This window comes from Vulpes lagopus, chromosome 12 (genome assembly GCF_018345385.1).
Source record: "Vulpes lagopus strain Blue_001 chromosome 12, ASM1834538v1, whole genome shotgun sequence".
NCBI classification, from domain to species: domain Eukaryota; kingdom Metazoa; phylum Chordata; class Mammalia; order Carnivora; family Canidae; genus Vulpes; species Vulpes lagopus.
In genome coordinates, this window is record NC_054835.1 from 26,213,531 (window position 1) to 26,228,807 (window position 15,277).

Below are 15,277 nucleotides of genomic sequence, written 5' to 3' on the forward strand. Positions count from 1 at the left end.
GGATAACAGCCACACCCACTGTATGTCATTAACTTACAGGACAGCTTGTTTCAAAAGGAAAAATATCCTGACTTCTTCAGAAACTCTTGTAAAGCCTGTAGCACAAAGATTAGAAACACAGGCACAAAGGAAGTGGAATGGAACCCGTTACCGTGAAAGTCATAAATCCCTAAGTGTAACAAAAAAGCCATAAACAGAAGATACTCAGTCGGGAAGGAAGCTCTCGAAGAGGCAGGCCGGCTAGGGGATGTTCTGCCTGAATTCGGGGAAGTCCTGGACTGGCAGCTGAGGAGAGGCATCGAACCCTCCAGTTAGTGGGCCCCTCTCTGTGGAGTAGGCCGCCTCCCATCCCCGAGGACCACAGCCTGGACCCTGCTGTCCATTCGCCTGTCAGAGCCTTGACAGGCCAGAAATGGCCAGCAATCTTGTGAGACGCAGTGGTCCCAGCGCTTCTGTAAGAGGGCTTCATGCTGCTCTTGGCCTTCTCCATTCCTCCTTTGTGTGTGCAGGCAGGCCAGGGCACAGTGCCATGCCGCCTTGCAGCAGTCCCTGGGCTGCACAAGGTGAAAGGTGAGGTGCAGGAGGGACGGCCTCGGCCTGGGAAGCTCCATTTCCCACTGGGGGACCCAAAGGTCAGGCCAGAGACTCTCAAGGGCTTCCCGTTGTGAGGACCTACAAAGAGGGCTTGCATGTAGTCAGTGAGAGGACGCTGGTGTGTCACGGCACAGCTGGAGTAGGGCAGCTGCCTCCTCTCGGCAGCTCCCTTCCCCACCCCCGTCCAACCCACAGTGCACTAACTTGCTCAGTCGCCAGCCTGCTGCTTGGGCCTCAGCTGTTAATCCCCTCAGGTGGGTAAGTGGTACAGTGGGACAGAGGGGCTCCATGTAGCCCACACTGGCTCCAGCCCTGTCAGCTCTAGAAATCACATGGGAGCCCAGGCCTCTGCTTTGTGGAATGGGACAGACTGGTGGCAGGGAGGAAAAGGAGTCAGCCGGCCGGTGGAATGAGAGACTGATTTCTTAACCTTGATGGAAAGGGGGAAAGCCACATCTTACCAAACTCTTCCGCTGCATCATAGAGAATTTAATTATGTTTGGACATTTGAATGAGAACCAGATGTGGCTCTGGCCTGTCAGGCCAGCAAGGTTCAAGGAGCTGCATCTCTCCTGTGGTCCGTGGACCCCTGTGCTGTCTCTGAGGCCTGGAGGGCAGCTTGGGAGGACCCCGCCTGGGAGCTCAGTGGGGTCTCCTGAGCCTCGGCTGGACTGTAGGAGATAGCTGGGTCCCGGCTAGCTGCCAAGCACCAGTTCCACGGGAGAGTTTCCAAGCGCTGAGTCTTCCTCGTAGCCACACCAAGTGGGCATGTTGGCGGGGCCCTCGTTAGCACCCACATCCGCCCCACAAGCAGACACGCACACAAAGAGTTCATGTCGCGGCACCTGGCTGGCCGTTCTCTACCACCAAAGACACGTCTCTGAACCTCCCAGCCCTGCGTCACCTCAGCTGGCATCTGCCAAGACTCGGCCTCTGTGTCAGGCGGTGACCTGGAGCTAGAAAGGCCTTTTCAGGCCCTCCTGCATGAGGAGTCCTCCTCCAGGGGCCTCAGCCTGCTGAAACACCAGAGGTGGCAACACCGATCTCCTAGGCCGGACGCCACTGCAGTAACAGTGAGCTCCTCCACCTGATGGTGTGTGTGAAAGCCCCCTCCTGTCCTTTGCTCTTTAGAGCCCCCACCCAGTGAGGTTGCCAGAGCTGCCCTTCCCCTCCTGCCTGACAGACGCTGAAGCAGACGAGAAGTGAAGTGACTTGTGCGGGTCATTCAGCACGACTGTGGCAGATCTCTAAGCCTCCTACCACAGGACTCTTCCTTCCTGCCACCCACAGGGCTGTTCCCGAAGCGTGGCTTCAGTCAGATTTGTCAAATACCTCAAAACCAGGGAAACGGGAGCCAGGTCCACTCCACCTTCGCTGTCCCCATGTGTCAGAGGTTGGGACAGGGCAAGATTTAAAGTTATAGTAGTGGTGGTACTGAGAGGGTCACTGCAAATGGGATGTGGGTCGAGGTGGTCTGGGTGGGGATCCTGCTATCTTTTGCTTTGAAGCCAAGACTTGGGAAGGGCTTAGGTAACATGGATTTCCTGGGAGCAGAAGGTGGCAGCATTTCTGGTTCAAGTCTTCCCTACCTGGGAATGGTGTCTTCTTATGGTTTTTATATGGGGTGACCCAGGGAAAGGCTCTAGCCCCCAACCCAACCAGCACAGCCTCCAGCAAATACCCCATCTACCGCCATTGTTCACCAGCTGTTCAAAGGCTATGAAGGAATCTGGGACTGGACCATGAGCTCCTCCTGCCCCCCCTCCCCCCCCACACACACATACACACAGAGCCAGCTCCACTGGAGAGGGGGTGCAGGCTGTGATAAGAGACTGGTCTCTTGAGCATGAACCCTCCTTCTGAGTCCTCCTCATTCCTCAGGCCCTTCCCCCATCTCTTTCTACTTTTAGCCTCCTTTTCCCAACATTTCAGCATGCTTAGCTCCTGCCACACCCCTGTCCCTCCTGGGCCCACCAGGAATTTGAGACTCTGGCTACCTCTGTGCCTCTTCTTCACTAATGCCACACTGGCCTGCTGTCGTGAATAGGGTTCCTCTTTGGCTACAGGAGAGAAGGGACGATGGGGAAGAGAGGTGATGTGCCTTCCCCAGTTTTCCTGAGTGGAGGCTCTCTGCCCAGTGTCCTCAGCTATCATCCTTTCTACAACTTTCCACAACTGGCTGCAACTTTCATCTTCCAGGAGCCAGTGGATGCCTCAGAGGACCTGAGGTCTTCTCTAGGCCTCAGGTCTCCCCCTAAATCCTAAGGTTATTAGGCATGTGCATGGCCCCAGTGGCCAAGGGAAGCAGTTCCTGGTCTCCTGAGCCAAGACCACCAGATATTTACCCTCTTTGTTTGGAGCTGAGGGGTATGGGGCAGGGCAGACCGTGTGGTCCTGGCCTCATTCTGTAACATTCTGGGCCTCAGTACCTGCAGGGGGTCAGGAGTGAGAGCTGGGCAAGGGGGAGAGAGCATATCTGTGAGTCCTGTGGGTTGAAAGGGACCCTGGCCAGGAAGGAATGTATGGGCCTGCCGACAGACTGTGTGCCATCAGGTCACCAGAGGCCTGTCACATCAGCGGGCCAGGGCCCTGCACCCAGACATAGCTGTGAGGTCTGGAGATAACCAGGCCAGTTAGCCCTGTTCCTCCTCTACTCCCAGATTCCATCAGCCCCAACCAGGATTCCTGTTTTCCGGATGTGGAGGAGCCATTTCCTCCTCCACCCCTCAGCTTCAAGAAGCTGCCCTTGCTCCTTCCACAAGCATGCCAGGGAAGGGAACGAAAACTCCTGCCGGAAGGGAAGGGCGATCCTCCCGACTGCCCTAGGCCTGTCCTCCCAAGATCCCCATACTGATCTGTGGGCATCTCTGCTAGCTCTGCAGCCTGTGGGGTTGTGTGAGGGTAAGAGGAGCCCGGCACTGCCCAGTGTGGCTGGGAGCGGCATGGGAAAGGAAAGATGTCGGGGAGACAGGCACCCCTGAGTGTGAAGAGAAAGGCAAGGCCTCCCCATAAGGCCACCTCCTCTACCTGCTGCCCTTTTATCCTCCTAAAAACTTTCAGTGCTGAGGCTGCCTCCAGCCCGGAGTGTGGTCTCTGACAGGGCTGTTGGGGTGTCTGGAAACATTTTTAGCCAACTCCATTTCTGTCTCTGCCTCACCCTAGAGGATTGAGCAGTAGTTTCCAGGCCCAGGACTGGTGTAAGACAAGCAGCCCAAAGCTGTGTCCAACCAGGGCCACCTCCTGATTGGCATCTGGGCCATCTCTCTGGATTCCAGCATCAGGAAGGTGCAGTCCTGCTCCACCCCACAGGATCATTCAAGCCCCCTACCTGCTGAACCCTTCTCTCTCCAAGGCCCAGTTTGCTTGGTCGATCCCAGTCAGCAGGTCCCAGCAGGTCGCTGGTTGACCAAGTTGACTGTTTGGGGCAGATTCCCTTTGGATCTATCTGCTGAACTTGGCAGCAGTCCTGTGATCCCCTGGTCTCCTCTCCAGATAGGCCATCCAGAGAAGTTCTGAAAATCTCTGACCTCCTAGTCAGACCCCACCCCAACCTCACTCCCCGGTCAAGAAGGGGATTGGAACTATTTCTGTTTGCAGGCCTCCTCTGAGCCAGGCAGTGGGCAGGATGGGGCCATCTGGCTGGCTGCTCTGTGTTCTAGGGCCACCCATTCCCCTGGGGTACCACTGAGCCCAACCCAGGCCCTGCTGATGGGGAAGGTAGATGCAGGAGGGAAAAATCAATGCATGTCAACAGTGTTGGAAATTTATTTTCTTGGAAAATGGTATTTACAAAGAGGCAAGGAGGGAAATGAAAAGCTGTAAACACATAACTGCCATTTTCCTCAGCAGGCCATTTCTTGATTAAAAAGAAAGAATCCTTCCCAAGCTCCAGTGGAAGGCAAGCTGATAGGGGCCTGTTTGGCAGAGGCACCTGCTAGAGAGGAAAAACGAAGAGGGACCCAAAGGATCCTGTGGATAATCACAATCACTAATACAATTGTAACAATAGTAGTAACTCAACATTTGCTGGCTGGAAGCTTTAAGCACTTTGTGATGCACTCGACATGCATTACATTATTTAATTTAATTCTTACAACCACACTAGGAAACAAACATTGTTATCCTCATGCACAGGAAACTGAGGCACAGGAGATGTTGAGGATCTTGCCCAGAGTAGTGGCAGAAGGTGGAGCCTGTGTTCTTAAGCATTTCCCTAAACTACCTCCCCGCTCTGGGCAGACACCGCCCCTCCCCTCTTCTCAGGCCCTTTAGGCTGATGGATGGCAGTGGGGACAGAGGTAGGGGGAGCTTTCTCCCTTCCCACTGCCAGAAGTGGGCTGTGGGTGCAGGGTAAGACTGTCCTGAGGTCTAATCCTACTCCCACCAGCAGCTTGGGTGGTTAGTTTAGGACTGGGGTGTGTGGCTGCAGCCAGGGCCCAATAAAAGTGCTCTGCTAATCCCTTTAATGAGCAGCATCGTGAGGCTCTAAGTGTACAGAACAGAGCTGGCTGCTGCACGCCAGAGGGGCCGCCGGTAGATGCTGCTGCTTTTGTTGGAGGAAGTGCCAGGGCTGCCTGCAGGCTGAACCAGGGGTCCCAGGCACCCTCTTCGCAAACACACTCATGGCACTGCCCTCACTGACCCCGCTGGATCCCAGAAACAGGCCTCCCTCTGAGTCCTGAGTCTCGAGCTCTCCACCATGGCCCGCACCTACCAGAAGCCAGAGGGGCTTCCCTCAGGGTCTCTGATTGGCCAGCCGCTCCCACTGCCCCCACTGCCATCTGGCCTGGAGGAGGCCTGGACACGGTCAAGCCCAAAGTAAGACTTCACTCCTGACCTCCCACTGGGGTCCCCTGCCTACCTGGGCTTCCCCAGGTCTCTCCAAGGCTCACCTAGTACCTGTGGCCCCAGCATTTCCCAGGGAATAGGGCAACCAAGACCATGGCACTTAGTAAAGTGACTCATGAGTGCAAAGAGGCTTCCATCCAGTCTGTCCCTGGAAGTCTCTGTCTTGCCAGTTTGGAGCAACCTCAAGGGAGGGAAGGGTCTGTATCCCGGGGAGAGGAGAGCCCCAAGGAAAACCTCAAGGGTGAAGCAGCTGTGGGGACCGGTACTCCAGAGGGAAAGGCGACAGAGCGGGTATCTCCGTGCCCTGCCCCCGGATGGCATCTCTGGCGCTGTGTAGGAGTCCCATCCGCCTCTCCCCCAGGTGCATTCCTGCCCCGCTCGTCAGCACCCACCCACAGCTCCCGGGAGCCAGTCCCTGCTGCTCCTGCCTCTGCAGAGGGGCTGCAACATCCAGCCCTGGGATGAGGGAGTGAGCTACCGCAGAGAGGGGCTCCCTCAATCTGCATAGCCCAGCCCGGGAGGGGCGTTTCCAGCTGCCACACTTAACAGTGACTCCTCCCTGTGTCTCCTTTGCATACGTGTCCAGGTAGCCAGAGTTGCCTCTCCCTAGCAAGGGCAGCCACCTCTCTGCCCCCTCTGACACACTTGAATTTTGCCAGACTCCGTGTGGAGTGGGGGCAACATGAGGATTGAGCATTCTGTTTCCTTCACTGACTTCATGAGAGCCTAGGCACCTCCCTTGGAGTTGCTGCTCTTTCCATTGTCCTGCCGCCTCTGGCTCACCCATCCTGAGCACGGCACCGAGGGCCATCTGTGGATCGCAGGCCCGTTTTCCAATGAGAATCTGTAGGGAGTGGGCAGACCCAGCCAGCAGTGAGCACTGGGAGCCAGTCAGTGATGCTGGAGTTGCCAGCGTCTCTATCCTGAGGCCTGTACCAGCGCCAGTTCTCTCTCAGGGGGACTGGACGCCTGGAGCCAGTGGCTGCCTACTCACCCTTGGTTTTGCTGTCCATAAGAGGGGGAGACAAACACCCAACTCCCAAGGGCACAGAGCCACTGGAGGATGTGAGGGCACAACAAGTTATCTTCCCACTTGCTGGGAACTATTCCTCATCCCCTACCATGTTCTGAGGCCTAGAGAGCAACCTCTTTTAGAGCTGGCTTTTTCCCACTGGCCAGGATCTGCATGCTTCTAAGTAAAGAGGCTGCTGGGGATGCTTTCCTGGCCACCCCTGCACTGAGCCCCCAGCTCTCTCTTGCGGCCCTGGCAAGATGCTGGTGGACTCTCCCCACAAGCCCACCTCACCTGTAGGAGAGCTGCCCAGACCTGGGGGCTCAGGAATGGGGTGGGGGGGGGTAGCCCAGAAGCTGGGCCCCTGAATCAAAAGGTCTGGAGATGTCCCCCCAAAACTGCAGCCTGCCACTGTCTCCTCTCCCTCTCCTATCAACCTGCCCGCATGGGGGAGTACCAGCACCCTTCTGTCCCCTTCCCACAGCCCTCCACACTGAAGGGGGACTCTGGGCTCCATCACAACAGTTCCATCTGTGGGACCCTCGAGACTGGCTGGTCCCCACCCCCCTACATATGCATGTCACTGTCCTTGACTGCAGAATTTCACCGCAAGCCTGCCCTCCTCCCAGCGTGATACCCCACACCTCCTTACTACCTCTCCACCTGCTTGCAGAGATCAGTGTACTTCTCAATCGTTGTCCATATCTTTTCCAAAAAGATTCCTCAATGCTTTTCTTTCCAAAAGGGAAAAAAAAAGGAAAAAAAAAACAATGCCAACAGCCCAGCGTCCGTGAGCAACCCAACAGTAACAAAGCAGGTGTTCGGGATGGAGGAAGGTAAGGCCACACATTTCCATTTGCCGCTTGCTCCTAGGGCTGGGCGGCCGGGGTGACTCGAAGGGGGGGAAACCTGTGTGCACCCCTCCTCTACTTCCTCCTCTGCACACACTCATTGCTCTGTCTCAGTGAGGAGAGAATCAGGGTCTGACGGAAGGCATATCGAATAGTGCCCAGGTCCAGCCAGGCCTCTGGTTCTCTCACAGTCCCTGCTGAAGACACAGCTCCTGCCTCTCCTTACCACATCATGCATTCAAGATGTTCCAGTCCCTGTGGTTGTCACTAGGGACACCGAGATCAGGCACAGGAGCAGGCCCTGGGGGGCTGTCCACCCGGACAGGGACACATGTGAACAGAGTGTTAGGGGGCTGGGAGCGGGGGTAACTACAGCCCAGTGGGGCCTGGCCAGCTCTGCTGCCAGGGCCACAAGACAGGCTCACAGAGGAATGGACACATGTGCTAACCTTTGGAAGATGAGTAGGTGTTCTGGGGGCCAGGGGAACCTGGGAAGGGCTTTTCAGTCAAAGGGAATGGCATAAGTGTGGGCCCGGGGGGGCCTGAAGCAGCCTGGAGAGGTCCCCAAACTGCACAAGTTCATTACTTTGGTTCTTCGAATCTAGTAACAGGTGCCGTTAGTGAGGTGGGGTCTAAGGGGCGAGTCATGAAAGGCCATTTTGTAGTGCTGTTTATCCCAAGGACGTGAGGAGTCGATGAAGGTTCTTAAGCAGAGGAAAAGCAAGATGAGGTTTGTGCTGTAGACAAGCCACTCCAGTTTGGCGCGGTGGGCTGGAGAGGGGGCTGCTGGAGGTCAGGAGACTGGTAGGGAGTTCCTGAAATCATCTAGGTGGGAAGCGCAGTCCTAAGCAGGCTACAGCAGTGGGAGTGGAGAGGAGGGAAGAGGCTGGGGGATGTCGATTCTGCAGAGAGTAGCCCCCTGGGATACGGGGGGCAAGTAAGAAGCCTGCCCACCCTGTCTTACCTCAGGCCTAACTGGGGGAAGGAGAATAGGCACCAAGCCGGTCAGGCCACCCTGGTCCCCCAAGAGCAGCAAACTCCTAAGTTCCTTTGGCAACTGCCCCTGCGCGGTCATGTGATGGGATGAGGTGCATCCACCCAGACTCTCGGGGTGGGGCCCCTGAGGCTGCTGGGGGAGCTGCCCTGGGCCTGGGCCAAGGGGCAGCGGGGGTGCCATGCTTGGTTGTGGGCTCCAGTCTCCTCTGCTTCTTTGGCAGCGTGGATGTGTCGGCACTCTGCATCAAGAACTCTGGGCCTGTCCCCAGCTCTGGAAAGGGGCCAGCCTTCCCCATACTATTGCCTTTCCTGCTCCTTAATCTGGGGCTTTCTTACTTGGACCTGGTGTCCAGATCCTAAGGAAGCCCCTGCTTTCCTTGCTACTGCCAGTGCTCCTCTCTCCGGCCCTCCTGGCCCTGCTGTCAGCGCCCCCTAGTGCCAGGATGGCTGTGCATGAGGGCAAGGGTCTCTGAAAGCGAGTGGGGCCTCTGAGATCCCCCACACACTCCTCGGCTTGCTTGTGGGCAGCGAAGGGAATGGAGGAAGCTTTCTTGGAGTCTGGCACTTCCATGTAGAAATCCCAGGGTCTGTTCTTTGCTTTTCCATCTTCTCCCTCTCTTGGCACAGTGGTCTGTACTCCCAAATTAGGGGGAGACAGCTCATGCGGTAGCCACCTGCCTTGTTTTCTGTCTGCATCTAGATAACTCTCGGCGTATCCCAGAGCCTCTGGCCCAACAGAGAAGCCAGTGCCTCTTGGAGATTGGGACCATCATCAGGCCCACAGCCTGTGTCCACAGCCCCCTCCTTTCACTGCCCCCCTATCTGCTGAGAGGTTCCAGTGTCTAGGTTCCAGACGTGGCTGGTGCAGCCTGAGGGCCCCTCACACATGGGTCCAGGCGTCTGCTCTGAAGGAGGGCAGCACAGACTCCCCCACCCCATTCTGTGGCTGCTATTGCTGGGCACCTTCTGCGCTTTGGGGGGTGGCCGATAGGGAGTGGGAGTCAGTGGTCAGTTCCTGGCTGGCTGCCGACTGCCCGCCCAAGAGTAAAGGCCATGACGCCTTCCCTAATCAAAGCTAGCTGTGCTGCAGCGGGTACAGGCGGGAGATAAAAAGCCTCAAGCCAGACCAGACAAGTATAACATTCAAGCACACTTTGCTATTTCAAGTGACTGCTTTCAGATCCTGAGCTTCTGAGGGGGACAGCCAAGACCCTCTCAGTCCCAGGCAAGCGTGCCTTGGAGGAGGAAAAATCACAGATCACCACATCTTGGCCCTGGGTTAGGCTTCCAGAATCCTCCCAGGGATGTGTGTGCTGTCTCAGAGCCCGCTGTGAGGAACTGGAAGGGGCTAGGAGCTAGCCACCTGCCAAAAGCCAAGAAGTAATTCCTTCTTCCTTGTATTCAGCATGCAAGGAAGTCTATTCCCAACCCACCTGCCCTAGTACCTATCTTAGATCAAGAGATTGGGGGGTGGGGACAGGTAAGGTGCCCACAACTGAATGAGGTAGGGCCAGTCGCTGAGCCGAAGATGGCAGCAGGGCTGCGGCAGGGCGAGGGAAGGGGCGGTAGGTGGGGTGGCAGCCTCCTCGCCTGCTTCCCAGGGCAACTCTGCATTCTGCGGGGCCTCCGGGACCTTGGGGGCTAAGAGAAAGGGAGAAAGGCAGCACTACAGGCAAGCAGGGACCTTCTCTCCGTTGGAATAGGCCCCTCTCCAACCAGGCATTCCCTCCTGCAGGGAAACAGGACGCTTTCCAGGAGGTGCCAAAGATGAGCCAGGCCTGGCCAGCAGGCAGATTGTGTGGGTCAGAGTGAGTGAGTGAGCAAGTGAGTTGCCGAGCCAGGGAGGAAGCTCCGGGCAGCCGGCAGGGCTGGGGAGGGGAGGCAGGGACCGATCGGGGCAGGGGAGCCGCAGTCCTTGCCGTGTTCTGGCTTCCCTCCCACCTGACCGGTAGCCCAGGACGGAGCCACTTACAGAACTGGGAAGCATGCTGGCTGAGCAGGAGTGTGCGTGCAGGTGTGGGCGCGTGTCCCATGTGTGGCGATGTGGTCCAGACAGATCAGCAGGGCGGCCAGGCTTCTGGCCTGACGGGGTTCCCACAATGAGTGAAAAACTAAAACTGGACTCTGCCAGCCAAGGGAGCTTCTCCCTCCTTCGGCTGAACTCCCTGTGACCGGAGCTGCTGCCTGGCCCATCTGGGGAGCAGGTGGGAATCCCCCCTGTGGAAGGTGCCTCCAGGCAGACAGCCCGGCCCAGGGTGTGTCCCACTCCCTACAGACCCCACTCTGACCAGGCCTGGTCCTCTCCTCTGTCTTGCAGAACTACAGCGAGAGGGAAGCATCGAGACTCTGAGTAACAGCTCAGGTTCTACCAGCGGCAGCATCCCAAGAAACTTCGATGGCTACCGATCTCCACTGCCCACCAATGAGAGTCAGCCCCTCAGCCTCTTCCCTACCGGCTTCCCGTAGTACCAGCAACCTGCCTCTGACTGGCCGGCCCACTCACCTGCTGGAGGGAGGGGGAGAAGCCCCCCTCTTGGTCCTACCCTTCGGTCTCTGCTCCTCTTTCACTGACCGCCTTCCCCAAGCTTAGTGACAACAGCCGCCCACCCTCCCTGGATGGAGAAGAGACCCTTCTCCCAAGCACCTTGGCACACTCTGACCTCTGTTGCCGCCCTCCCCCCCTCGGTGGGGCTGTAGCTGAAGGAGACTGCAGAAGCTCCGTCCCCTCCTCCGTTTGCACATGATGTCCTGCATTGGATCCGCTTTTGTATTTTCTAACCATCCCCACAGGGGGCCTGGAAGGGGAGACAGTGGTTGGCCCGGCTGGGCATGCTGACCCTGAGTGGACAGCCCCAGCCCACTCTTGGCTGAGATGCACTGCCCAGTTTCCCTTGGCCAATCTGCTGGCGTGGGGTAAACTGAGGCCCAGAGTATTAGGGAAGGAGGAAGGAAGGAGAAGCACCCCCTTCCTCTTTTCTTTCCCCTTTGGTTCATGGGGAGGATTTGTCTTTCTTGTCTGTAAGCCCTTTTACCCTGGTCCTGTACTGTCCAGTGAAGGAAACCGTGGTTACTAAGGCCCTGTCAAAAAGTGCACGTCTTGTCCAATAAATCACGCTACAATTGGTGTCCATCCCTGCGTTTGCTGGGGTCAGGGTCCTCTCCAAGCACCAAGCAGAGTCCTGTGGACCTGACCATGTGTCGCTGCTCCCAACACACCCTGCCTCGACATGAGCAACTGATTGGAGAGTGAGTGAGGGGGGAGGACGGAGAAGGAGAATGTTTGCTCTGCAATTTGGGTTGGGCCTGATTTAAATCCATTCTCCAAACTTCTTGTGTATTACCAGAGCCAGTGAGTTCTGGAGGCACCACACAGGCCAGGAGCCCCCCTGGCTGCAGTAGTCAGGGCCAGTCAGGTCCTTGACCTGTGCTGGGAGTGCTGCTGGGGGAAGGAGAGCCTCAGGAAGGCTCTAGCCTTCTCTTTGGGGCAGGCACCTTGTAATTGCTTCTTTTCCAACTCAGAAGGAGGAAGGATGGTCAGGGGCAGGTAGGTCTCGTGAAACCTGGCTGGAACCTTGGATGACAGGTTCCTGATTTTGTGCTCCCACCCCTTCCCAGTTCTGGACCTGAAGTGGATGGCAGGAGGAGGAGCCAGAAACAGGAGGTGCAAAAAGGGGTGTTGAGCAGGAAGGAGACTAATGCTAGCCCCAGTTCCCCATCTTTCCCAAGAACCCAGAGAGGCCTGGGAGGATTGATGGAAACCCACTGAGCCAGGGGTGGTTTGGGGGAAGTTTAATGTAACAGCCACAGACAAGTTGAGTTCACAAGCAGGGATTCCCATGTAACCATCCAGCTGCAGCTGGAGCAGCCCCTGGGGCCTGGGCTCCCTTCACATGCACCCCATGACACCTGAGAAGGGATTTCGTCTTCAGTTCCCACCACCTGGTCAGTTGGGCTTATGGGGAGAAGCGGGACCTGCATCACACTGGGCTCTGTAGGCTGAGTAGATGGCCTTACACAGATGGGGTGGCTGACGCCAGTCCCTCCTGTCTGGGGACCTGCGATTGCCATGAGGAATCACATGCCAGAGAGAAGCATGCAGGGAACATAGGTCTGGGCATGGCCCCTGGGGCTGCCAGACTAGCAGCAGCTTTGCCCCATTTCAGCTCAACCAGGCACAGCCCAGCCCCCAGCCAGAGCAGTGTTTCAGTCAAAAAGAGACAGGGAGAGGAATACCACCAGGCTGCCTATGCATATTGCCGATGGCCTGGCTCCCTGGGGATGGGTCCAGAGCTCTAGGAAAGGTGAGCCCCTCTGAATCCACGTGGGGTCATGGATGGGGCAAAGATGGAGAGCCAGGAGCTGTCTCTGGCCATGCAGGGAACTGGCTGGCAGCTTAGAGTCAGGAGTCCTCCCTGGCTCAGCCCTTTCCCTCCAGGGGGTGCAAAACATCTGTGGCCTCCTCCAGTCAGGGAAAGTTGTGGGTGTAGGGCTGGACTTGCCGGCTGAGCTTGCAGGACAATCTGGTTATTCATCTGCTCACAGCCAGGGCAAGTCTTGAGTATGTGGGGGAAGGGGGAGGATAAGAAAGGCTAGATAAGCTGGCCCCACAGCGGCTGCCACAGAGCTCCGGTTATCAGAGAGGCCTTGGGCCTGGCCCCTGGCTAATTGGGGAGGTTATAGATGCTGCCACAGCCTGTAATCAGCTGGAAGTGAGATCTGGGCCCCTGGGCAGGGGACCTTACTGCCCACTGGCCATGGAGCAGCCAGCCTCCTAGCCTCCAGAGATAACACCAAGGGCAGCCTCTACCTCACCAGCACCCCCCCACCCCAGAAGCCCAGACGACCTCCATGATGGCATCACCTAGGAGGCCATCAGAACACGCATCTAATTGTGGCCTGACCGAGTGACCTTGAGGAAGCCATGTGATCTCCCTGATTCTCCAGTGCTACCCGCTCAACGGGCAAATTACCACGGACTTTCTCTCAGTTTGATGGAGGAAAAAAATATCTTCATGGTCTGTGAGGAGACTGATGGGAGCTGGGGTGGCAGCTCAAGGAGCGAGGGCACTGGCTGGGATTGATTCGAGAAAAGGCCCAGTGGTCCCAAGGCAAATCCAGGCACACAAGCACTCTGTCAACAGGAGTATCCGCTCTGGAAGCCAGCAGAGGCCAGAGCAGGCAGCTGCCAGGCTGGGGTTGGAAATGGTTTCTCAAGTGCTGATTTTTCTGATTTTCACAGATCAGAGAATTTCTAAACTAGAAAGTACTTAAAAGAGTACTGCTTGGTCCTGATTTTGCAGATGAAAAGCCCGAGCCCCAGAGAAGGCCTGGGCCTGGCCCCAGGTTACAAAGTCTGCACACAGCTATCTGACCTCTGTCTGCTCCTTGCTGCCTCATACACCCCAGCCCGGCCCCTTAGAGGGTCGGACTCTCTGCTGACACCCCTGTCCTGCACCACCACGCAATCCAAGACTCTGATCCCACTCATCTCCATCCCTGATCCCTAAGAGCTTCCAGGCCCGGCCCCTGACTGACTCTGAGGCTGCTCCCTGTCCCTGTGTGACTTGGAAAGGCAGTCCCCTCCTGCAGACCTAGAGCCAGAAACTCTAAGGGCAGAAGAAAGAGAGCATCTTGTCTGTCTTGTATGCAAAGCAAGAGCCCAGCCTAAGGGTGGGGCCCTGCAGTCTCACTGTCACCCTGCTGGGGAAGTAGGGGTAGCCATCAGGACAGCAGTGACATCAGCAGCTTCTAAGGAGGGGATGCCACCAAGGTCCCATCCCAGCTCTGCCCCTGGTAGCTGTGTGGCCTTGGGTAAATAACCGCACCTCTGGGCATCAGGGTCCTCACCTGCACAATAGGGGGAGAGGTGCGCGCCCAGCCAAGAAGAGCCACCAGGCTGAAGCAAGCAAAGAGGAAGTTACCGGTTAAAAAGGCAAAGGGTTGGTGTGAGGCCAGGGGGCTGACCGGACAAGCCAGGTAGCTCTACCTCGGGAGAGAGAGGGCAGGTACGACTCCGCTGGCGCCCGGACTATGGTGCGCAGTGGGGATGGGGGGGGGGGTGGGCGACGCTGCTCCAGGAATTCCCCGGGCCCCCCCGGCCCCCCGGCCCCCGGCTCCCTGCGAAAGCCTCTGCGAGCGGGAATCCAGATCCTGGCGAGCGCGCAGGCCAGCCCCGCCCCTCTCCCCCAGGTGGGCTGGTCTTCGGGGTCCTTCAAGCGACTTGCCCCCCTTCCCGTCCCCACAGCAGCCTGGCCTGTTGGCGCCGCCGTGATCCCAGGCACCCACACCCATTTCACTACCGTGCACGTCCACGCACTCGCAGACTCGTTCACAGACGTGCACCTCACTTTGGCCGGCCCCTGCTCCCAAGCGGACAGCGGCGACCCGCGACCCAGACTCCAGAGCCGCCAGCAGTCGAGCTCCCAGGGTCACAGGGTCCCCAGAACTCTGGTGCCAAGGCGGGAGGGGACGCACCCTCGGTTGCCGGCGGACGGCCCTGGCCCCCACCCCCGCCCCCGCCCTCGGTGTAAAGCGAGGCCGGGTCGGTCCCGAGCCTGAGCCTGAGCCTGAGCGGCCGCGAGTGGCCTCGCCTTCGCCGGGAAGGCCGACCGGGGCCGGGGCCACACAGGCCGCGTCTGCCCAGGCACTTCCCGGGACCTCGCCCGAGAGGGGGCCCCTTCGCCGCTCCGGGCGCGGGGCCGGGCCACGGCGCGGCCGGGAGGAGGTCGAGCCCCCGCTCTGCCCACGCCCCTACCCCGTCCCGGCCACTGGGCCCGACCCCGCGCGGGGTAATTGGGTCGGGAGGGAGGCGTCGGGCGGGCGGCGACTCCGGGGCGACAGCGCGCCCGTCAGCCGCAATTTGTCTAAGTGGACGGGACAGGCCGGGCCGCTGCGGGCCGGGGTCAGCGAGGCCGCGGCCCCCACCCCAGCCAGAGCCGGGCCCGCGGGGGAGCCGGGCCGGCCGCTAACGGGGCTG

The 15,277-nt window shown here is 58.2% G+C and overlaps 2 protein-coding genes across 19 annotated transcripts in view; one reads left to right on the forward strand and one right to left on the reverse strand.

Annotated features, from left to right (window-relative positions):
• Positions 1 to 11,425, forward strand: part of BCAS3 (BCAS3 microtubule associated cell migration factor) — a 592,235-nt gene extending 580,810 nt beyond the window's left edge. For 4 of the 6 annotated variants that reach the window (XM_041723949.1, XM_041723952.1, XM_041723951.1 and 1 more), the window contains 2 exons: positions 7,200 to 7,290; positions 10,619 to 11,425. In XM_041723949.1, coding sequence (XP_041579883.1) covers positions 7,200 to 7,290; positions 10,619 to 10,655 — 128 coding nt within the window. In that variant the 3' untranslated portion in view covers positions 10,656 to 11,425. The remainder of the gene's footprint in view (positions 1 to 7,199; positions 7,291 to 10,618) is intronic. The other 2 variants (XM_041723950.1, XM_041723953.1) reach the window with 1 other exon arrangement.
• Positions 1 to 15,277, reverse strand: part of LOC121472671 (proline-rich protein 2-like) — a 108,425-nt gene that overhangs the window by 89,408 nt on the left and 3,740 nt on the right. The gene's annotated exons all lie outside the window — the stretch shown is intronic.